Source organism: Gambusia affinis, linkage group LG01 (genome assembly GCF_019740435.1).
Source record: "Gambusia affinis linkage group LG01, SWU_Gaff_1.0, whole genome shotgun sequence".
In the NCBI taxonomy this organism is placed as follows: domain Eukaryota; kingdom Metazoa; phylum Chordata; class Actinopteri; order Cyprinodontiformes; family Poeciliidae; genus Gambusia; species Gambusia affinis.
The window spans coordinates 9,670,860-9,695,966 of NC_057868.1; the positions used below are offsets into that span (position 1 = coordinate 9,670,860).

Consider the following 25,107-nt stretch of genomic DNA (forward strand, 5'->3'; position numbering starts at 1 on the left):
ATTGTAACCTTGTAGTTTTTGCATATACTGCGTATGCTGACCAGGCAATTATCATATAATGAAGTTTCCAACTATCAAATCACTGATCTGGACAGATTGAGCTGAAAATGATCAGACTCCTTTCTTTGGCCAATTTCTCAATCCATCTCCAGTGAAAATTAAAACAGAATGGCTAAATTTGTACTTCCCTCCATCAGTGATGAAGGGTTTTTTGTTGAAATTAAAAAATTTCTCAGTTTACAATGACACACTTGTGATCCAGCTCATAATTGCCACAGGCTTTATCTCCCCCCTTAGGCTTTTGCATAGCAGGTGTATCGCCTGCAGAGGAACTCTCTTCTGGAGATCTGTCACTTCTTATTGCAGCTTCAAGAAAAACGCTTTGTATGACAGACGATGATAATTAGGTGGAAACTTATTTTATTATTTTCCATTTGTCCTCGTGGAGAGAAATAATCTTTTTTCAGGGCTCCTTCTTAGACAATCACAGATTTTTAAAAAAGTGTTAATCTGAGTTTTGAGGCGAAAGACTGACATCCTACACCCTTGAGGCTTGAAAATGATATCTGCCTCTCATACAAATGACTTTCTCTAACTGATGAATATTTCTACTATTGGGCTGTTTAATAAATGCAAAACTCTCTAACTAATCCAAATGAATTCCCTTTTCAGAAAGGATAGCTTTTATTTGTTGACTTCTCCTTAAGCAACTCTTACACAGTGTGTGCACATGCATTTATTTGTATAATCCAGAAGCTGACCGCCAGGCACACAGCTAAATTTAATTGCATTCAAAAGCATCGAAAATAAAAAAAAGTTGAAATCCTGCCCACTTGCTCTCTGGCATTTGTACATGACCTGCAAAAATTGGGTTGTACGCTTGTGGGTTATAAATTTGAATTGTCTGTAAAAATACTTCCATAAAACTTTTTAAAAAGAATTTTGTATTTAGATCTTTATGTTACAGTTTTCTGGTTACCAGTTGGCTACTCTGGTGTTTCGAAGATTTGGCAGATTTTAGAAATTAGTAGAAATTGTAGCAACGACCATCTACATTAGATTGCGTTAATGTACTCTAAATTTGCGATGAATCTTATGTTTCAAAGGAGTTATAACTGCACTGAAATAGAAGAGCAAATTTTTTCACAATGTTGTGATTAAAAAACAGTTAAAATAAGTTGGTTAAAGTTAAAAAAAATATATATAGTTTAAAATGTTAAAAATATCATGGATGATATTTTTCCCCTATGATATTTCTGATTAATGTTGTAATCCTTCTTATTAATTAAAAATACGAGTGTACTGGAAGCTTCTTTTATATGAAATAAAGCTTTAGGTTATGAAGAACCCACTTGGTTCTCAGGTGTTAATAGAAAGGTTACTTCCAGTCTTATTTGAATAGCCCAATGTGTCTAATATGTAACTTTAAGTGTAAAGATTGTGAAAGGAGATTACATAAAGTCAACATTTTAGAAGCCTCCTGGGCAAACAGCAAGTTGTGACTGAGGTTAAAGGATTGAACAATAGATCATTACCTAAGTTCTGTGAGAAGAGGTGCCAGCACTTTTCAGTCTCTGTTGGCTAGAAAGATAGTCATCTTGGCAACAACAGCAGTTCTGCTTGCCCAAAGATCACTTCAAAAATCTAAATTGGACTGACCTATCTTTATGTGCAGGATTATGAGATGTCCAGAGACTTCTCACTTTGAATTTAGAACTGGTCAGTGAGTATCTAAAAGATCATGGAGGTTTTAGTGTTCAGTGCTGTTGTTTGCGCATGTCAGTTGTGCATCAGATTTTTGGGGCACACCACAGACGCTCAAATACAAAAGGTCCAGACGGAAAGTTTGTATGTAAAAAGTTGTGATTAATTGCAATACATTTTTAATACATTAAAATTGATCGTTCCCCTAACAAACGCTCATCAGAGCAACCATTTAGTGATTTTAGTTATATTTTTTGATCTGGTAGAGTAGTCATGATGTGTCTTTGGTGCTGTGTTCCCTTCTGCTTGATGATTACCTCAGCTTTTGGGTTGATTCTACGCAGGAGCATATTAAACACTGGAGACAATCTGGGTCAGACTTTGGATTTATGAGCTAGATTGGATTCATCTTTACTATTAATGAAAATATATCAGAACTTTATTTCAATGCACAACTGAACTGATCTTTTTTTTCTACACCGTGCTCACTGTAAAGAACATAGCAGCTTGAAACTGGATTGCAATGTTTATTTCTCTTGCTTTAATTTTGAGTGCTCTGACTTTGGTTGTTTCAGTATAGTATAATACTGGGTTGTTTAAAATTGTTAGATTTTCTGCAACTACGCTGAGAAGCTAAAGGGAGTCGAAAAATTTTTCAATAGTTTTTGCCAACCAAAGTAGGATAATTTCATTGATGAAATATTTATGAAAAAAAAATAGTTAAAACTAATTTTTTGCTCAGTGCTATTCTGCACATTAAATGGAATTGCTTCATTATTAGATATGTAAACAGATTATGAAAACATCCTGAAAGGTGACAAAGATATGTTTTAAGTTGAGAAATAATGTTTTTGAGATAAATGTTTGATTTTGTCTAAAAAAGGAGATTATTTTGATTAATCTTCCCGTGGTCTTAGAGACACTCAGGAAGAGTGCGGCAGATGTCACGGTCGGAGGGTGGAGAAGTAAGATGTTTTCCCATAAGGGCACCAGTTCCCGAAACCACACACACACAAAACAAAAACCTTGTAAAAATGATCCCGCCACACCACACGCAGGGTATGAAGCTTGTGGTTTCCAAATGACCCTGTTTCTTAGGTTAAATAATAATAGTAGTAGTAGATGGCAAAGTTCATCTACTAATTTTGTGTTTTCATGATGTAAAGCATCTTGAACTGTCTTGTTGATGAAATGTGCTTTGCAAATAAACTTAAAAGATAAATGAAAAAGAAGTAGAGAGTCAAAATCAACAGGTTGGTTCACAATATGGAACAATTATTCAGATTAATATTTTGTACCTAGTGCCTAGGGAACCAGTTGTCAACTTACTACATTGTTATTCACCTTTTTCCTCTTCAAACCTTTTTCTCCTCGTTTCCCTCTCTAAACACCCAATGTCTGCAAACAGAGAGATGTTTGCAGTGCTTTTTCAGACTCAGCTGGAAATCAAATCTGACGTAGTCTTTGTCTGTTCTCCATCCAGGAAGTGGAGTCCTGCTAAGGCCCGTATTCACTAAGCAACCAGGCAGTGTGGTGTTTCCCATTCAGCCTGGCGAGAATCGCAGAGAGGTGGTGTTTAGCTGTGAGGCCCAAGGACACCCACCGCCCTTCTACAGGTAATGCCTGCAGACTTGGCTTCATGCATGCATCGTGTTTGTTGTTACATGGAGACTTCAGGTAATTCCTCAAGGCTACCAAGTGGAACATTTGCACTAACGGCCTGTAGAGATTGCATTTATTGCTTGAGGAAAAGTGGGGATTTGTGTACCATATGGTTCACAATGACTTTCCGCCTGCAGAGTTTAGATTCACTCTCAGTGATGGTTAATAAAGGAATGACTAATTCAATTCCCCCCCTTAGTTACTGCTGTCTTGCATATTCACAATGGCAGTGAGGCATTGATCTACACAGTTTACCGAGAGCTTTCTATGATACATACTACTATTGGCTAGTAAAATAAAAAATTACCACAGACGTGCTGAGTCAGAGATCTCCATGGTAATATGATAATTTGGGTCTATTTTGATTCTTCAGAACCCGGATGACTTGCTGGAGAACTGATGGAACCCTGCGTTCTGCTCTCTAACAGAAACAAAAACTGAGTGAAAACATGCAGCTCTTAGTTTGTAATCTAAATTCAAGCTTTGGTTATGGAGCATTGGTTTGCAATGATTCACAAATGACCATCAAGACCACGTCTATGTGGTTAAAAAAAGAGAAAAGGAAATAAATGATTTGGAGTGGGCTAATCAAAGTCTAGAGTTAAATTGAATTGGCATGCCATGGTGTAACTAAACCGGGTGTTCATTCCGGAAACTTTCCAGTATGGTTGAATTTCCACAATTCTGTAAACAATAGTAAACACTGGTAACTACTTTTTCACATAGATCTAGGTTTATTTGGATTGCCTTTTCTCCTTAATAAATAAATGACAATGAGTTAAAATGCTTATTTCAAGTTAAAACAGATGTGACGACCATCAGCAATACTGCATGATGCGAATGAGATGGGTAATGCTGGTACAGATAAAATAATGTTGACCTGGTTCGGTACATTGGATGTGTCTCCAGCCAATGTGTCCCTCAAAGATTAATGATTTATTTTGCCAGAACAATGGCAATGATGAATTAAGAATTCTGACAAAATATAAATAAGTATCTGTGTAACATATTAAAGTATTATCCATCGCATTCGACTAGGTAGCTGTTGTTTTCCTGTCAGTATAATTAAAGGCTGAATTCAAAAGTTGGCATTTAATGTGCAACAGGCTGAATTTGAGCATCACAATGTGAATGCAGCTGTTAAAGTGGTTTACAGATCCTCAGTCTTATTGTTAATGTGCAGAAACTAACAATAAAAATTAAATTGAAGCACTCAAGTAGTTTCATTTTTACTGTTATGAAAACATGAAAAGATAGAAAATGTAAATATTGTGCTGCCCCTCTAAGTTCAGTTTTTGAATTTGTTCAAATTATTTATAACTAATGCTTTAATCCCAGTATGTAGTGCCTACAATATCATTATCAACTTTCAATTCAAGCATTCAAACTACAGAGCAATCTCACATTTGAGTAATCCCACCATTAGCGTTAGTTAGTTTTTTCAGCTGCAGTCTCTTGGATCCTTGTAAAATTCTGCTGCAGTTCCAGAGTGGCTCCAAACTCCTGCAGCTTCAGGCATGTGTATTTCAGGGGCACCAAGGACACTTCCATTTGTTTTCCATGGCCCAGCAATCGTAAGGCAACATAAAGCCTTCACTCCAACTGATCTGGGTCCCTCTTTGTTTTGTCTCATCTGGAGTTGTTGGACCACTTCCAGCTGTGATCACTAAATCAGTCTAATTAGCCAGTCTGGTGCACTGCATATGTCTTCCTCTATTGCCCACTATTCTTCAACTCGGCCCTCTGCCTGTTTTTGTTTAACTCCCACAAGCTGAAAGAGGGTGGTGATAATGTCATCAAGAGGAGGGACAATCCATAGTCATTTATAGATGAGCATCTTTTGTTACTTTGTTTTTTGTTGTTGTCTTTGCCAGCATCGCTCTTCTGTCTTTGCAGTGTAAGCCAACCACAGTAAATGGAATAGCTGAAATTTAATTTAAAAAATATATATATAATATTTACAGATAAATCTAAATCTGGTTTAGGAAGCGTCCTTTTGTTCTCATATTATGCCTTACGCCTGAACATTATGGAAAGATGAGACCAGACTTGATTCCCACCCTTGATTTAAGACAATGTTGCTCTTAAAATGAACCTGCATCTTGTTTTTTTGTTTGTTTATGTAAAAGGGTCACAAACCTTCAGTATGTCAGTCTATTTCTCAGATTACATTTCTTCTCTTCTACTTTTCTCAACAAAATGAGGTCTTTAAGAATACAGTGAGCACTGATGAGACTGTGGCCATGCTTATTAAAAAAAAAAAAGCATTTTTATGGCTTTAGTGAATATTAGAGTGAAAAATAAAACATATTTTGACATTTATAATTTCTTGCCCTGATTGTAATGATGAGCTGTTCGATATATTGGTTGAATGCTTTTGAGACACTCTCTTCTACTGGTTATTACTGATCAGACCCTTAGCAACACATTGCACAGAGAGAGTACTAAATCAGAGTCAGAGATGAACAGTTAAATGTGTGACTGCTGTCTGTCATGTGCTTTCATTCACAGGTGGATGCTAAACGACTCCTTCATCCTGCCCATGCCGGGCTCACGTTTCTCCCTCATGGGTGGGAACTTACACATCACCAATCTGAATAAAGACGAAGACGTGGGCATCTATCAGTGCTTTGCATCAAACTCGTTTGGCACAATTATCAGCAGAGAGGCCAGTCTTCATGTTGCTTGTAAGTTCACTCATGATTTTACTCATCAGTGTCTGTTTATGTGTTTCTGGTTCTCAAGGGATCCTTTGGAAGTTTGAAAAAAGAAAAAAAAATATCCGAAGCCATGTTAAAAAATGGCTGCATTTGTAGGACAGTTTAGAAACTTCAGCATCTCTAGTCAAGATATAACTTCAGGTTCTCAAATTTGCTGAAGGCTTGTGCTACATTTAAAGCAGCATATATACTGCTTGTAAGGTTTGTTTTCTTTAGCACCTTTTCTTTTTTCTATTTTATAAATCACTTGGATATTCCTCAGTTTAGTTCAACATTTGCTTTGCTGGGAAATTCATCAGATGCTGTTATCCACTAAAGGTTTGATGCCTCAGCTTGCCTTTTGTCAGCTCAATCTTTTCCTAATCTTTTCCTACGTGCCACGGAGCAAGCAGTATCCACCTCTCTGCAAAGATCTCGCTAGTCTTGGCATTAAAGACACCTACGCCACAATCCTGTACATTTAGTTCAACATCTAATATGATATTTTCGAGGCAAACATTCTCCTGGATGTTTGCCTCTGGATTCTGAACTTTTAGTGAGAATGCACAATCAACTTGCATTGGTAGAAACATCTCCAACTCCATCACACTGAGATCTTGGGTACCTTAGGGTTGCCTGGACCGACCATCAGTGTTCACACTGCAACATTTAAACTAGAAATACCAGGCAATTGTACATCTTTCTGCTTCAAGCTGTTAAAATATTTAACTGCTGGTAGGATTATTTTATTTGTTTTATATGTTGTATTTATTTTGAGTATCTACTATCTGTACTATCTGTTTAATGATTTTTTTTTTTTTTACAGTAGTGTGTTTTATATCTGGGAAAATTGCTGCCACATTTATATGAATATTTTCCAACTCAGATTTTTTTATGTTGTTTTTTTTTTTTTTTTGGACTCTGAATGAAACATTGGTAATGATGAAACATTCTTATTTCCGCTGTCTGAGGTAGCACAGATGATGCATCGCAACATTCATACATCATATTTACTTTTTTTTTTTAAGACCACTGTCTGTGCGGCATCACTTTTAGCAAGGTGAACTTCGGGTCTCCTCTCTATATGGCGAGCCTGTATCAAATGACACTCCTGATATCTGTGAACAGATGGGCCAGCTTGATTGAATTCTGATGTCTGTTTCTCTGCCGCAGCCGACACGGCAATGATCCTTGGCGAGAGAGCACCAGCGATGTTCATCTTACCACTGTTTGGTGCTTCTTTGTCGCAAAGCAGCGGTAAATCATCAGCATACAGAGCAAATTTGTATTCTGAGCTGCCTGTGGGCTGCTGATGATATTCACATTTCCTATAAATTTTTGAGGCCTGTCCTCAGCTGTATGTCACCGTGATTGGACTCATTCGTTGCCCGGGCCTGACTGGAGACCCACTGCTTTTGTCAACAGATGAGGACAAGCATCAGAGCTGACACGTCGTACATCTTATTTATTGCTCTTGGTTTAACTTAATTAAGTGTGCGGTGTGATTGAACGGGTCTCAGGTCAAGGGAATAATTCATGGTGGGGCAGTCTGTTATGAGTCAGTATCATGTTATTTGGAACAGAATCTGACTCAGTGGGGCTCAAGATCCCTTATCAAACACATTGTGGTTTAATGAGTTCAGGAGTGATAGACCAAGGTAAAAGCCATTAATGAAGAGACCACCCAGGATTAAAAGGTTATGTCTTCACTGGTAATCTTCTCACATCCCCTAACCCCCTAGTCCCCTAAAAATAAATGCTTTTAAGCAGAGCTATTTCAACTAAATTACAGTTCATACCAGCAAAATTTTATATTCCTCAACAGTGTCATCTGAAATTGCCATTTTTTTCCCCATTCAAGTCCTCAATGACGACGAACAACATCAAAGTATTTAGTTTTGCGACATCTAATGAGGTGCACTTTTTGCTAAATTGGATTGCGTAAGCATGTGCAGCATGAATGGGAATTAAGATTACATTTTTAATCCTCTGAGAGATGGATGATATAACCGTTTCCATTACCATCTGTTGTGGGCTTAAACCTCTAAACATATAAAGGTTGTTGATCCCCTCGACAATACACACAGTTAAAAAGGTTCTTTTCGCCTGCTGAGAACGCTGGAAGGAATAATCTAGTTGCTTATCTAGCATAGAGCCAGATTGAGTTTCCTAATCTTGTTGAAACGTTTTTTTTTTTTTTTTTTTGAGAGAGAGAGAGAGAGTGAATGGATTTTCAGTAAGGCGAGATGTTACGCTGTACAGCTGAATGCAGGGCCTGTAAGCATGGTTAATACCAGTTTTAAGAAAGAACCCAGTGCAAGAGAGATTTGCACTGTATATGGAGCCATCAGGGTATCACAGTGTTAAATGATGAGTGAAATAGCTGAATTTATGATAGGAATCTGGCATGGTGACAGCTCTGTATATGGATTTCCATTGAGATAAAGTTTGCCCTTGTATTTGCACTTAGAGCTGTACCTAAAATTATTCAAGCCCAACATCAAATTTGCTTTATTATCTAAACTAGCAACTGTTTGCAGTGGACAGCTCCAACAAGATCAATTTAAATAGCTCACTACAGCTATTTAGGCTATGCATATAGAGACTTGAAATTCAGCCTCTGCTTGAGAAACCTCCTCTTGATTCTGATATTCTTGCAAATTATAGGCTAATCTCCAGCCTGCCTTTTATCTAAGAAAAAATCTTGAAAAGGTAGTTTACAAGCAATTAATAGTCTTTTTTAGAAAGCATTGTATTTTAGATGCTTTTCAAACTTGTTACCAAGCTTTACATTGTACAGAAGTTTATCATAGTGAATGCATTGTTATTGTGGGTTGACAATTAAAACCACAATAATTGCTTTAGAGAGAGTGGATAAATTTCTCATTTAGAGCAGTAGGTGTGTGTCAGGTCTACTGCATTGCAGTGGTTCAAATCTTACTTGGCAGTGTCACTTTTTTCTCTCAAACTTTGGGATTGTGTCTCCTCTAATTCAATGTGGGATGCCACAAGGTTCAGTTTTGGGCCCCTTATTTTCTTCCTTCATGAGCTAGCCCTTGGCTCTTTTTTTCAGAAACATTGAATTGGTTTCCATTGCTATGCAAATGATTGCAGTGACATGCTTTATTGTTGTGCATCAATAAAGTTTTGTGTACTTCAGGTTGTGCAAAATGTACCTGCATGTTGTTCTTGCACACTCTTTCTCTTTTTGAATGGCAAGCTAGGAGCTTGTGTTATTGTTTTATAACTTAGCCTGTTTTAAACATCTCTGCAACTGTCTCCAACCTGTGTGCTGTGTTAATCATCACGATTCTGTTTGTTGCCTAACTCTGAGATGTCTGAGAAAAGCAGAGATTAAATAAATGACAGTTTTTCTAACTCCATTTACTAATTAGTTGGCTGGCTGTTGATGTTATTTTTGGAACTGAATGGTACTGAATACATTTCCACACCATTCAGCTCTTTCTTTGTTAAAATATATGAAAATTATTTATTTTTCTTTTCAAATATATGCTCTGTTTTACTTTGGTCTGTCACTTGATCTTGTCAAACAAATCTGTTTGTCTGTGTCCTACATTGATAGTCAGTTATTATGGTTTCACCACCTCATGATTTATGATTAATCCGACCCCACGTCTGTGTTTTCCAAGTAAGAACGTTTGCAGCATACTAAGAACTTTTTATGCTGTCCAACAACTTAAGTATCACGTGACAGACAGCTATAAATAACTTGTCTAACTAGCTGTCAGAAACTGGAACAAAAGAAATCTCAAGAGCCGGTGTCGGCATAAATCCACACACAGAAGGCATTTATCCTGTCACTTGCTAGTTTCATAGTCCATGCTCACATACATCACACAGAAAACCCGGCTTTTTGTTAATGATATTTTTAAATAATAATACAAATTTACACGTATCTTATTAAAAGCGTTAACATCAAGATAAGTCTCTGCATAGCACTTTTTAATTGGGTAACATATAAACAAAATGAGAAATAGGATCTTCTTAGCAAATGTCAATATTTTATGATGAGTTGATCTCAACTAATTAAAATAATGATGATCATTCTTGGCAAAAACATTCATTAGATATAAATGTATACAAGTTAAGATCTTCTGAAAGGTAAAGTTGAGATGGCGCCTCTACTTTACAGTGCACATGTTGCGGTAGAGAGTAATAAAAAGTAGCTTATTGTATTTCCTGACTATGTTCTATTCCAACCCAAAACATACAGTTGTTCATTCAGTGGAAGCTTAATGGTAGGAAATAACACAAAAGCCGCAGAATGTTAATAGCTCTTCAGAAAACGCTGAAAAACCCTCTCCTTGCCTTTTGTCCGGTAGAGAGGTGATAAACGTAACCACATCACAAATTGCCCTCAAACTTGCATTCCAGTAGAATCGCCTCATTTTGCTTCTCCACATTTGCCTCTCATTCATTATTGGGAGTCACATCGGAACGGTTAGCTCCCAAAAATGCAAATTCACATCCAATTTCATGGACCTGAAAGCACTCAAAATAGCCTGAACCCTGCCATGGCTAAGCACATAGAGGTGCAGAACCGTGATAGGCTTGATAAGAGGATCCACGCGGCGTTGAACAGCTTGCCTTGTCAAGCATTGTTGGCTTTTAGTGCGTCTAGCTCATTAACGCTCCACCATACACCAAAGGAATATTGATAGAAAGAACTTCACTCAGTCTGTTTTTTTTTTCTTTTAGATATATTCAAACTTAGAAATAAGGCAGTAATAAATCAGGCTCTGCATGTTGCTCACACGTTCTGATGACAGTAATTTATGGAAAGCTTGAAATTGGGGGAAAATATTGTTTTCATATGCCTTATTTTTCAATCCACAAACTTGTCACACATGCTGGTTTGGGAAGTTCTCACATTTTGGAAAGAACTACAAGTTGAATTCATATTCAACACAGTCATCCATCGTCTATATCGAAATATCCTTGCAGGGTCACGGGGGAGCCTTTCTCCAGCAGCCATTGGGCAGGAGGGAGGATACAACCTGGACAAATTGCCAGTCCATCACAGGGCACCACTGAGACACACAGGACAAACAAACAGGCACACAAGACAAACAACCAGGCACGCACATACCCTCACCTAGCGGTCATGTTTTTGGACTGTGGGTGTAGGCCGGACTACCAGGAAGAACCCGACATGCACAGGAAAAAATATGCAAACTCCATGAAGAAACAAACTAGACCTGGATTTGAAACTTTGCTACAAGGCAGCACTGCTACCAACTGCGCCACCATGCACCTCCAAATACAGTCGTATTTAATAAATTAGGATGTTATTGACATGTTGCATTCAGTAACCCATTAAGTGAAATGCATAGAATAAATACAAAAAACCCCTGATCTTTTCAAGCATTTTTCTGTTAATCATTTTTACTTAAAGCTAATGAAAACCTAGAGTTTAAAATTAGAATATTACATCAGACTGACAAAAAAATAAATAAAATTACAAAAACAAATGGGCCTTATGAAAAGTTTATTTCTGGTTTAAAAGTCATTTGTAAAGGGTACATTTTAATCTGTAATCTGAAAATAAATGTCCTACATCATACTGTACAAAATGAAAAATAAAGTAATATTAAATTATGTTATAATTCAAAATACAGTACTTCATTCTGTGTACTAAATAAAGAACAACTAAATATAATGTGATATGGGGTGCACATCTCCAGCTTGACCTTTTGTCCAAAGGAGCTCTTCTGTTCTCAGGATGATGTGAAAATGTCTTTGCTGCGATGTGAGAAATATATGACCTTTTCCATTGCTTTGCTCAAGATGCTTGGTCTGAGTTCTTGTCATATAAATGATCGTATTGGGCATAAATTCAAAAGGTTTTGAGGTAAATCAGATTTCACAGCCAAATTATTATAAAAGCGTCATGACAAAAGTGGCTGTGGAGTCTAAAGGTGTTTTAGAATATTTTTTTAATAAAAAAACATAGAAAAATATTTTAACCCTTAGAATCCTTGTCTTCATAAGGTTCTCTGAGACAATTAAACACTTGATATATGTTTAATAATATCTTTAATCATCTTACGTAATAACATTTTGAACGTTCAATTAGCTGCTGTTACACTGCTGTGTAGGTTTGTGTATAGAAAATCATCTAAAGAACGTCAGAACACAAGGAAGTGAAGTCAATTCTTCTCATACGTTTGAAATATGCATGCTGCTATGATGCATTCCCAATTACTTGTTTCTAAACACACTTACTGATTAAATTTAATATATATTTGTTTTAAAAGTGAAAGATTTTCTGACATTATAATTGTTTTAGTTATGTATTACGAACTTGAATATAGAGCTAAATTACACTGTCAAGGATTTAAGAAACAGCCACTTGGTCTCCCAGCTATCAATTATGAAGCCGACATATTTACCGGCTGAGCCAAGCTCATTGTTGTGCAAATCATTCAGAGGTCCAGGACGCAAACATTTCTTTTTGTTTGCTTGTTTGTTGTTATGAGAAAATTGATGAGTTTACTTTGCAAATTACGAGTTAAGCTCTTCTTCTCTGCCTCTGAGATATTCTGTCAGCGGACTGTGTGGTCTCTGCGTGCTACTAACAAACTCAATCAAAGAGGTGCTGCTGCTCTATGAGAGTGAAGATGTGTTTAGAAATTACAAATCATGCTCTACAACTGACAGTTTTATGAAAACAAACTGAACTTTGCCTCTGCCGATATTGAGAAAACAGTGCAAATGTTTGTCCGCGCTTCAGGAACGAGTGGATTCCGTCTGCTGGAACAATAATACCTCTAGTTTGTGTTTTTTTTTTTTTGCCTCTCCTGTGAACAAAATCGAAAATGCTACCGCAAAATCACGAAGATAAAATTGATCCTTAGTGATTCAAATCAACCTGTATTTGAATTTCAGATTACATTTTCTGCCACTACCTTTTTTTTCTTTTTGCCATTTCTTTAAGGAGCTTTCAAATGTTTACATCAAAGTCAAGACTGATGGCGCTTTTAAACCAGGCATTTACCACTTTGTGTTAACCTAGATTAAGCTATATCTTCAAGCCAGAGGAAATTGATGTATCCTTGACTCATTACATTGAAATCCGGTCTATTAGTGGGATACATGCTGGAGCTTTATTTACCAAAGAGAACTTATCTAAATATGCCATCAAGTGGAAGACGTGCATTACTGTGAAAGATGTATTAAATGTAAACATTTTAGAAGTGTTGAGTTTTAAGACTTTAATAAGCCTAATTTATATTGTTTTGCTTGTTTTGCTTACTTTACCATAAGTGTGTAGATGTTAGCATGATACATGAATTAGATTTTTACCCATATTATGAATGAGTTGTTGTTCAGATCGTTCTTTGGAAAGAAAAGACAATAATTCCTCCTTCAGATTGAATTAGATTGAGACAAAGGTGTGAGACACTTTTTGATAGATCAAGAGTCTGATTGGTTGATGATTCTCAATATTATCAAATGCCATTCAACTTGGTTATAGCATAGTATTTGAAACACGGAAAAATTGTAAAAACACATTTCATCTGCGGTAAAAGAAAAGCATATAGAGCATCTTTATGTTTCCCAGATGGGGTCAGACACACTTGTGAGTTCATTGGATGCTTTTATGTGCCATCTTTTCAAATGGCTTTAAGAAATTTACATTAGATTTGGTCCAATTGTTCATTTTGAACTCCAAAATAAATTGATCTTTTATGCCCAGTGGTTATTATTGTGACCTCGTCTCCGTTGTTTTTTATTCAAACACAATTTATTGCGCATCGCCTGGAGTGAATTTCATCACATTTGAATATTTCTGCCCAGATTCGGTAATGAAGTCATTGTCACAAAAGGGGACGGTGGTCATGGAGGATTCAAAATGCAGGCGAAAGGAGTCAGAGGTGGAGTGAAGACAAAGATGTTCGATAATACAAAAAGAAATGACGGACAATGAAATATGCAATCCAAAAAATCTGAACTGAAGATGAAGACCATCAAACTGGGCAGACTACACTAGGATGGAGCAAATGAACCAGCATCAACTACAGAGGGATTCATACTGAGTGGGACAAGAAACAGAGACTAATGAGCAGAGTGGAACCAGCTGAGAGTGCAATCAGCGAACAGAGACGGTATCAAATAATCACAGAATGATTGGAAGAACGAGAACTAAATACAGAGCAGAAACGGGCAGATCCTTGCTACTAAGACAGCAAGGATAACTCTAAATGCAAAAGAAATTTAATTTAAATTTAAACATGATAAACCAACTCCAAGATGTGGCAGTCATGAGGGTATAGTTGTGAGGAACAATGTTTTACATTCACAATAGTGAATGCATCAAAAGAAATAGTGTATTTCTGACAAGATGGAAAGATTTTGACAAGACAGTAGATTGCTATATATTCCGTGTTAAACTGTATGTATGGCTGCTCTCAAATTACAAGCTAGTCCTTTTCCTGGGTGTGGTAGGGGGTTAAAGCAGAGGTGCTGCTGAAGCACTTTCAATCCAACAACTGCATAAGGAAAATCCAAAGCTTGTAAAAATTAGGAGTTGGAACCCAGGATATTCTGCTAAAGTTCTAGTTTTGGTAATTGAGCCTGTTTGGATATCGTGCAGTGAAAGGATTGGGTAATTGGATCTTTTTTGCTGGCTCTGTATTTTCTTTCATACTATGGTTGGGATTATGTCTATACAGTGTTGCCCAAAGTTTAAAGCCCCTAAGAACACAGAAAATGTGGAAGGCAAAAGCAATCTACCGACATAGAGATGTGTGTTTGCCTGCCTGGTTTTTCTACTTAGAACTGTGGATTTACCGTCACACAGATTACTTATTTGCAAACCAACCTGAACCGATGTGGAAAAAGTAAGCTTCCCTCCCTTTGAATCATAAATTATCAGGGATCAACCCTTATTTCAGAGGGAAGGGGAGGTGTTATTAGGGCCACCCACATACAATTAGGAAATCACTTAAGTATAATTTGTTTGGGAACATGAAATTGTCTGAATGATCTGAAAAATCAACACATCGTCACAGCTTTGGGACTCCAGCAGGTTACCTTGAATACTGAAATTGTTTCAAAAACAAAAAGCAACAACTCATCCTGGAGGTCACAGCACAACAGAACCTAAAGCGCCGCAGGCCTCACTTGTCTCAGTCAATGTCATGATTGAGCAAAAAGAAAGAAAATGAATTGCTTCTAACTCATCAACGTTTTGGTCAAATATTCTCTTGCTATCTAATATATTCCACCCAATAAGATGTGGTGTGATGAAGTGATATTTAATAGTATTTATGCCATGTGAATGCTCATAATATTAAGGCTGACCAATAATCAGCCATAAGTTTTGAAGTTTTGATTGTGTTCTGTGTCTGAGGAGTAAATAAATAAATAAATAATAAAAAACATCAGCTGGGACTCTGAATGCATTGTGTACTCAGAAAATAGCTTCATGCAACAGGAATTGATAAAGATCTGATCATGGAAGCGTGACAAATTTGCAAGGAGAATGGACAAAACATGATATACAGATTTTTTTTTAAAGTTGTATAGAAGCTTTTAATAAATTATATATGGAAAAATAATTTTTTTTTAAATTCCCTTTTGTGTGTTTTTTTCTTTTAATCTGGAAACAACTTTGCATTGCTCAAAAGTTGTGTGAAGATCATGCTCTCTATTCATTATGCAGAGTCTCCTCCTGCTCTGCTGCTACAAAGGAGATGTCAGATTTGCATTCTCTCCCTCCCTGTTGTTTTGAAGTGAGTCTTTATTATGTCATTTTATGTCAGGCACACATTTGGCTTCGCCGTCTGCAATGTCTCCAAGAGCCGCAGCAGGCGAGACTTAGCAGAGTGTTTGGCAATTCCTGTCTCTATTTGCTTTCTCTCAGCAGGTTGTCAACAAATAATCGGTTTCCATACAAATGATGTTTCTGTCTTTGTCATTTAATTGTTGCTGGTCTTTGTGCAGTGGATCAAACACAGAGAGCGATAACAATACGCTGTTTCAATTAAATTCACTCATGTGTGACTTATGCTTGAAGAATTGCTTTCTGCTCCAGTCAGAAATGTTATGGACTTTACAAAGCAATATTTATGGAAACATATGACAGACATGGAGAGGTTCTGCATTGTTCAACATCATTTCACTGTCATTTACCTTGATCTGTAATTACTGACCAACCATTTATGCAATGTTCACACATGATTTTTTATTTTTCTTTATTTCAATTTGTGTGTGCACCATCTCACTTCTGGAATTTCTCTGATGATTTTTCATCTCTTACTCCGCTGCTTTTGTCAAACAGACTTGGAGAATTTCAAGACCCAGAGAAGAAATCCAGTGAGGGTTCGTGAAGGTCAAGGAGTGGTCTTACTGTGTGGCCCACCCCCTCACTCAGGAGGTAAGATTCTCTGGTGTTTTAGTCACGTGGTGGCAAACCTTTAAACAAAGCATTTTTATACCCGGTATGTGAAGTTTGGTATGCATGAGGAGACTCTCTATTGCTGGTGGCTTTTTTTTTTCCGCTTGTGTCGTTGAAGTTAGTGGAGTGAGTCATTTTTATTGTGCAACATTCTGGCCTGTCAGCTTGATTTCTAGGAGGGTGAGGAAAGATTTGGCATGCAATCTGCAGAGAATATTTTTGGTTGGTACTCTGCTAAGCAGAATAACAAAGCTTTGCGCAGACGGTAGTCCCCCGTCCTCCCCTCATATCACCTCTTTGCATCTTTGAGCGTAAGTATCCAGCGCTCTTTACACCTACACATGGGTCTTAAAATAGGCTAATTGTTAACATGCATTAACTTAACTTTAATTGCAAGTATATCTACATGTAATTTTACAATACAAACAGCTTAATCTTTGATTCAAACCTGTAGTATGTAATGTTTTCTTATTTCATATATTAGATAAAGCCATCACGATGTTGTCATAGTGTTATATGAGACAGATAATCTGTGAAAAAATCTAACTCCTCCACCTCCTCCCAGTGCTAATTCACCGCTTCCTGTCAAAAAGACTCAATCAGAGCTCTGTCAGACACCTTCGTGTATGATTTGCTCAACGTTCTAATTCTTTAGCTGGGGAAAAATCATGTTAAATAATAATATTTTTAAATAAAAATACCCAGTGACAGTTTAGAACACAGCTGGGTTTTTTTTTTTTTTTTGCTTTGCATTAGTTTGCATGGAATCTTTTGGTTAAGACAGGGAATAATAGAATAATTAGGTCATTAGCAAGGCTCTAGAGAACTGATCTACACAAGAAGGAGGAAATTAAGCCATTTCATTCCAGTGTTTTGCACCTGTGGCACATCTAAAAACTGCAGGACAGCGGCCCTTGAGGACTGGAGCTTGACACCCTTGGGTTAAAATATCTAGACAATTTAAAATCCTGGTTCATCTCTTATTTGAATGGGTAATTGGCCCTCAGCATCCTAGAACCTCCACCATACCTAACAGGTGCAATGTTAGGTATGCACCTGTTAGGATTCAACATTCAAATATATTTCCAGTGTTTGTGTTTTGGAAATTTTTCACATTTGTGTTTGAAATGTAATTTTGAATTGCTCATTCTAGCGTATAACATCTAATGGTTGTTAAGGTGATTTGTCTCACATTCTATTTATTGTCCAGGGAAACATAAAGTCACGGATCGCTAATTAGACAATGTTTAAGCAATCAGACCAACATATAAAAAAGTAAACTTAAGTTTGTTCGTACAAATGGCAACAATTTTGATACCAGTAATTTTTCCCACTTGGCAAATGTATTCAAAATAAAGGATACTTTTTTTTTTTTTTTACATCTTCTTTGTTTTTGTCTTAAATTATACTGCTGTGAAATAAGAAAAATTTTCTGTAAGGCTTTTTATATAGCTATATAAAGTGTGCCAATTAGTGGAGAGGCTGCAGTAGGTTGGTATCTTTTGAAGTTCTGTGACTCTATGGTTGAAAATTATTTTCAACTCCACCACAAATAGATAACTTTTCCCTCTACAGTCTGAAGCATGTCAGTGTGCATTCTCCTGGAAATTTATCTTTGATGATTATTCAGCATGAATGCGGACAAGCTCATCATTTCTTCCACTTTTGTGTCTTTGAAGCTGGGAGAGCAGAAATCCTGGTGCCGTGCTTCCTTTGACCAATGCTTGTCAGCATCAGTGAAGCAGGTTTTAATTTCCCCCAGAACCAAGCGGTTAATCGGTGCATAAAGGCGCTTTTACAGAAGCTGCCGGATTGTTTCATCTGCTTCGGACAGTATTGTAGCTCCCCCGTTTGACATTTTCTCATTCTCTAGAGTTCCGTTTGTTGGTGTTAATGTTGAGAAAATGTGGGGAACAAATGCCCCTGCAAGGTAAGCGAAAACGCATCGGTGTGTTGTTTGCAAAATGCTTCTGATGCGCTTTTCAGTTCCCTTTTTTTTATGCAAATCTATAAAACACTCTCTTGTCAAAGTCAGCACTGAATGTAACATCAATGTTTCTAGCACTCCTCTCTTCTTTTGAAGATGTGCAAATCTAATTTTGACAGCCTTGATGCAGTTTGATCTATGCCTCTCCCCACAGGGACACGGGGGCTCTAGAACCGCTTTAAACAGACCAAAACGTGTCAAACTGTCAATCTAATTTCAAAACATATGAAGCATGTTTTTTGGGGTGTTTGGTTACGAGATGACAGAATGTTTTATATTTTAATATCGACAGTAAAAAATATTTCGTAGTTATATTATGGATCAATTTAAATGTCCCATTCCAGGTTTGACTGCAGTGAGCCCCACTGTTCCCCCGCTGAGGGAAAAATGAGTCCTTAATCACATAACCAGTTGGTAGCTTAATAGGACTCCCACTTTTCCAGCGCTTTTTTCTGTTTGTGTTATAATGAGACATCTTATCTCGTGTTAGAATATAAAAGGCTGAAGCAATGAGCCATATGCTTGGATTTGTCAGTTTGAATGTTTTTCGGACGACCCTTGCTGCAAGATACCCTCATGCCTTCGCTCCAGTCAGCAAACAGCTGCAGAATCAGGAGTGCTGGGGTTCAGTGTGACGGCAGTGTCAGAAAAAATAATATTTAAAAGTGTCCTATTTTGACAGATTGGAAAGCACCGAATTAAATCTAACAGATTATTTATCATTTGTAAGAAAACAGATTTGTTTAGGATAATATCACATATGAAAAGTGTCTTGTGTCTCCGAGTGTGCCGTCTGTACTCGAGGCAATTTTTACAAATTGCAGGAGGAAATTGCTTCCTTTCTCTGAGTGCTGTGACAAAAGACAGTGTGCTCTTTAGATAGCCTTTCAGAGAGGGTATTTTTTATTCTCTGGTGGAAATAGAATTAGTCAACCTTGGCTGACTTTTACTTGGACGGATTACATGTAAGGGAATAGATATACAGTAAACAAGTATAATGAATTCATTTTTAAATGGATTGATGTTTCAGAAGTCACCTACAAGTCATATTTGAGTCAAAAATGAAGAGTTTATTTTTTTTTTAGATGTTTCCACATGTAATGAATTCTGCGATATGTTTAGGCTGCATGGTCCAGTGATGTCCAACATCCAAAACATAGACACCTGGAAAAGAATGAGCGTTCATTGAAAATGTTGCTTGCTTTTTGACAGCTGCTCACTATCATCTCGAATTAAAATATAACTGTTCATATTAATATATTGAACCCAATGAATTAGTAATCATCTACGGTAAATGATAAGCTGCTGGTGGTTTTTAATTGACTGCTTGCGGTACATTTGCTGCAATAGTTGATGTGCTGCACTTATCTCAGCTCTCAGCGCTCCTGTAGTTTGCAAAAGGAAGAACATGCTGCAGGTACAAAGACAACAGGAATTAAAATGGACTTTTTGAGAATTAAATCCCCCTCAGCCGCAGATTATTTTTGATATTGTGCTTTACTGTGTTGTCAAGCATTTACATTTTTTTAAATCCGTGAATGGTGCGCCATAACATAACTCAATTATTTTCTGCAGACAATATTTTGCATATTTGTTGATGTGTAAATAGCACACTAGAATAGAATAAATAAGGTAAATTCTACTTAAAGCCTTATATTTATTCTTTGTCTTATGTCTGTGAGGAATAACTTTGTCAACTCTGCTGCTTCTGTTTATTATTGTGTTTCATATTTTGTGGCGCTCTACATATGTTTTTACATTAAAACAGCCTGTTTTGCTATGGAAAGTTGGACGGGTTCATTATATATGATACATTTTTACATTTGTCGTCAGGGAAATGCAAAAGAGAGTTTTTTTGTTTGTTTTTTTAAATAGAAAAGTCAACTGGATGTTAAGAGGCAATTTGAATAAATTAATTACATCAAAAGTTTTCATAGTTTAATGTATTTTACGCCATTGCTGAATTGTGCTATTTTTATCCTTAAAGGAATTATCCATTCAAAACAAGTAGACAGTAATAACTTAAGGGAGAGCACTAAACCATATAGAATATACTGCTACAGGATCATTATAATGCAACCAATGTATTTCTTGTTTAAGGCTGGTGGCATAAGTAATTCCTCTAGAAAATGTAAAGTATTCAGTAGATAAAGCCATGCTTTACTTAAATTTGGGAAAAATTCCCAATAGAAAAAAAAAACAAAGTTTTTGGTTTTATGCCTTCACTGCTGTCACATATTGTGAAGTATATGATTGTAGTCAAATAAAATTTCTATCTAGGTTTATTATGACAGTAACTAACAAGCATGCAACATGCTGTTCTGAAGGTGAAAAAAAAAACCCACACTTAAACAAAACTCAGTTTCAGAAAATGGATGTAATGATGTAATTGTCAAATTACTCCTTGTGTCCCTGCTTCTCTACAAAAAAGCGGCCAAAATCACCTTTCATTCATCCTTCTATTGGTGGAACTGCTGTTTTAAGACCAAACCCCTTTTTACTTGGAAACATCTATTCAATAAGTTTAACTGAATTAGCCGTCACTGGAAATCATTCCTTCTGAGTAACGCACTGAGAATCTAAAGATATGCAGTAAGATGAATAATCCCTGTTTTTTTGATCATAATTGTAAAATTGCAAGCATGCCATCATCTTTCAGACATATGTCTAAACACACCCACACACTATCACTCTTTTATCTTCTTTCAGCCCTAATTTTCAGTCCTATGGTAAGTGTAAACAGTAGTGTTATGTGCAGAAAAATGCGTCTAAACAATTAGAAATGAGATAAAATTATCTTGAGATGAGTTTATGTCAGACATTTGATGGTCATTTTGAGACAAGTGAAAGCAGGCTCTGAATCTGAAACACTTACCACGTTTTAGCAGGTTATAAAAAGGTTAAGGTGATAATCCAAATGACTGCTAATAGGCATTTTATTAGTGTGTTGTGAATAACTCAGTTGTATATTAAAATATTTTCTATGTCTGGAAGCAGTGAAAATAAATGTTCTAGGTGAAGTGAGTTTAACAAAATCAGGAGCAACAAACCTCAGGGGCCTCTTGGCTCTGAAACTCAGAGACTAAATTTTAATTTTCTGCACATGTCCTGTAAAATGTACAGATATTATAAGCATGAAAGTCAATTGTCTTTAGATTTCTTTATTCTGTGCATTGTTTTTAAAATATACTTCTTTTTTTTTTTTGCAAACCCATCAATTTAGTTTTTTATCTTTCTGTAGTAAATACTAACACGGTGTAAGAGCTAAAGAGGTTTATTTCTTTTTCCTAAGTTTACTTGTATTGAAAACATAAAAAATAAAACATTTGAATTTACTTAGTAGAGTAAGAAATCCTATTATTTTCCCCGTAATCAGAGTTCAAATTTAGTCAAATAGGTTTATAGATATTTGGTTTAGTAAAAATGAGCCATTGTTACATTTATATTTTAGACATGTAATTTTTCTGTTTAGAAGAACACAATTGTGGAGCACAGATAAAAAATAACACAGCATCTGGATTTCCAAGAGTTTTTATTATTATTATTATTATTATTATTATTATTATTATTATTATTATTATTATTATTATTATTATTATTATTATTATTTGGGGTTTTGTTTAGATGTGGTTTCCTTAGCGGGCCTTATCTAGGAATTATTGGTAAAAGGCAAATTAATAATTAGCTTAACTTTTCAATATTGAATTAAATGATTGTTTACACTATGTTGACATAAACTCAAAACATTTAATGAAGTTAAAATGGACAGTTTGGTTCTTATGACTACTTACCTCTGCCACTTCACTCTCCCAGCAGGTGTGTACAGGCAAAACATTCCCCGGGAACGTGAGCACATTTTATTAGTTCTGGAACTGCACCTTACCAGGAAATGGATAAATGGGGATTTTTCACATTGTGGTGTTTTCTATGTTAGGTTTTGAGTATTTATTGAGATTAAATAATATAGGTTCTGTCCGTCTTGGTTTGTAAATAACATATTGTTTTGTTAGTTCTTCATTTAATGTAAATGTTCATGTTTTGCTTACCATTTTACTGTTGGTTGTTCCTTGAAATGCTTTCTTCAAATTTAATAATTTAACTTTAAGCAGTCTGTCATTCATTGTTCATGTTGTTGTGGTTTGTTGTGAAACTAAAGATGCTTTCATTGATGCCAGTCTGAGGATTTTTTTGCAACCATTTGGGTCGAATTTCCATGGTTGCTCCACCACCATGACAGGCGTCTGCCAGAATGCTTGAAACCTTTAGGACAAAAGAAACATCATGAAACATACTGCAAAGATGCACCTGTGATGCTAATGGAAGAGTGACACCAGAAAACAAAGTTGAGAGTGCAGCCCACCGTGTAGTAGATAGTTTCTGCTCATTTCCTTCCCCTGGCTGGGAGGTGACTGAAAATATCTTTAGGATCTCATTGATCCCAAACTACTGTCCTATCCTCTGATAAAATGTGAAGCTACTTTATCACTAATGCTTTTATGCAATTTGTTATCTAAGAAATTTTCTGTGCATTTGATTTTTTTTTACAATGAGCTGCCTTTCAACTTTTCAGCGATACATCAAAGTTGGCACTAACTGAATCAAACTGACATTTTGGTTGTGGCCCTTGCTAATTGACTGAAAGTAAAGCTGATCTGGAGTCAGTGCTCATAATTTTCACTTGCTGATTCAGTGCACCCCTGCTGGACATCATCTAATCAAGATAACGCACTGTGATTGATCACTCAACAGTAATTCAGTGTTCACTACAGCTGTATTGCAAGACATATTTATTCTTAAAAAGCAGTCTACAAAAGCTATTAGATTCTGACTTGTGCAATAATACACTCAATAAATTTTTTCAGCCATTGTAATCAGCCCTTTTCAGTAAAGGCCCCCTGAACACATAATGTCGGTAGATCCAGGCTAGATGCTAGACCTGTGGATGATATTTCAACCACCAAAGACCTTAAATGCAGAAAGACTTTGGACTTCACAGTTGTGGAAGGAAGACTTTTTGAAGATGTTTTTGTGTTTGCTCCATGCAGAAGGAAAAGACTTGAGCAGTTTTCCTCTAGTGGCAGCCACTCTGAGAGCTGAAGCCAGATGTCTGTTGATCTGTTTCAATTTATCATTATTTGTGAAGACTGCTGAACTTAAGCTAACACATATCAAAGCTAATTAAGACAGCTATACAGTATCCTCAGCAGTTGTGAAAACACAACTTACTACAGGAGGCAATGTGTGTGTTCCTGCTGCAGACTGTAATTGACGCCTGCCATCATTTACTAAAGTTTTCAAATTAGTTAACTTGTTAATTGGAGCTTGTAACACTAGAAACAATCTTGATGCTGGTGCATTACAAGCAAGACACTGCTAACAGAAAGTAGGTACATATTTATTTTGAGCCCAATAATCCTCACTAAACAATTTCAGCTTTTCTCCCTTTTTTCAGTATTCTTACCCCACTAGAGGAAATGTAGCTTCTCATCTACAGAGAGAAGTCTGACTTGTATTTAAATAGACTCTCTGCCCTGAAAAAAAAAAGTGAGAGTCATGTTCTCATACAGGGTGACAGGACATAATTCAACATCAGCCCAATGGAGTCCTTGACAAGATCCTCTATCTCCCTTTTAAGGGTTTCCAACACCCCGTTCATGATTCAGGAAGCCATTATTTCACTTTAACGATGCCTCAAAATCCACAGCCCCTCTGTAGGAAGCAGATTGGTGGTGTTAGGATATTTTAAAACTTCAAGGCATTTCAAAGCTACACTTCTGCACTGCCAAAACATTGTTGTGCGTTCAAAAGTAGCGCTGACTGAATCCTTTTACTGGGCTTCCCCGTATTTACTTTATGGTTTGTCACTCTGTGCTTTGAGAATCTCTGAATGTCGGTGGCACGGCCTAATGCATCTGACCTCCTTCTGCTAATGGAAATGTGCTTTTCAGATTTACTCAAGGTTGAAATCACTTGTTTTGTGCTTCCAGTGCATCTACCCCCACCCTCCAAAACATAAGCTGTATGCTTGCTGATAGAAGCGCATACAGCTTGCAGGGATTTTTACCCGGTGCGTGACTTGAGCCATTTCATAGAGTGAACTTATTTGTTATGAATACAGATTGGAAGTCATAGTTAATAGCTGTCACTTTCCATGGAGCAGACCTGCCAGGATACACTGTGGCACAACCTGTGCATTTATTACGCATAAACCCACTCTTAGACTCCGCTCGTCCTTGGCCTGTCATGTTGCATTTCTCTTCCCTCCTCTCAGATCATTAATGGGAAATTGATGCTGTCAGTTCATTATACTAAGACTAAATGGAGCCACAATGAAAATCTGCAACTCACTGTCATTCACAATTGCGTTATTTGATTACCCCCTCCAAACAGGGCTTCGAAGTTAATCAAATAAAGTCAATTGTGCATTTTACTTTCCATGTCCTGTTTTCTTTAGCTCTACATGAATCTTTAAGAAACCAATTAGTATCCGATCTTTTGTTTAATTTGATTTTTCACAACCTGCACATTTGAAAGATGCGGTTCCACAGAGTATTTTGCAGTAGATATAAAGCACCCTGAACAATTACTCACACCCTTTAATGCAAATTTACTTTACATTTATTTATGGGAAA

At 36.6% G+C, this 25,107-nt stretch overlaps 1 protein-coding gene across 1 annotated transcript in view; it reads left to right on the top strand.

Annotated features, from left to right (window-relative positions):
* The window catches only part of LOC122838875 (contactin-3-like), a 38,300-nt gene extending 19,434 nt beyond the window's left edge, over positions 1–18,866 (top strand). Inside the window, exons 3-6 of the mRNA XM_044129906.1 lie at positions 3,188–3,320; positions 5,878–6,053; positions 16,372–16,467; positions 18,820–18,866. Of these exons, the coding sequence (XP_043985841.1) occupies positions 3,188–3,320; positions 5,878–6,053; positions 16,372–16,467; positions 18,820–18,866 (452 nt within the window). The remainder of the gene's footprint in view (positions 1–3,187; positions 3,321–5,877; positions 6,054–16,371; positions 16,468–18,819) is intronic.
* Positions 18,867–25,107: the final 6,241 nt, after the last annotated feature.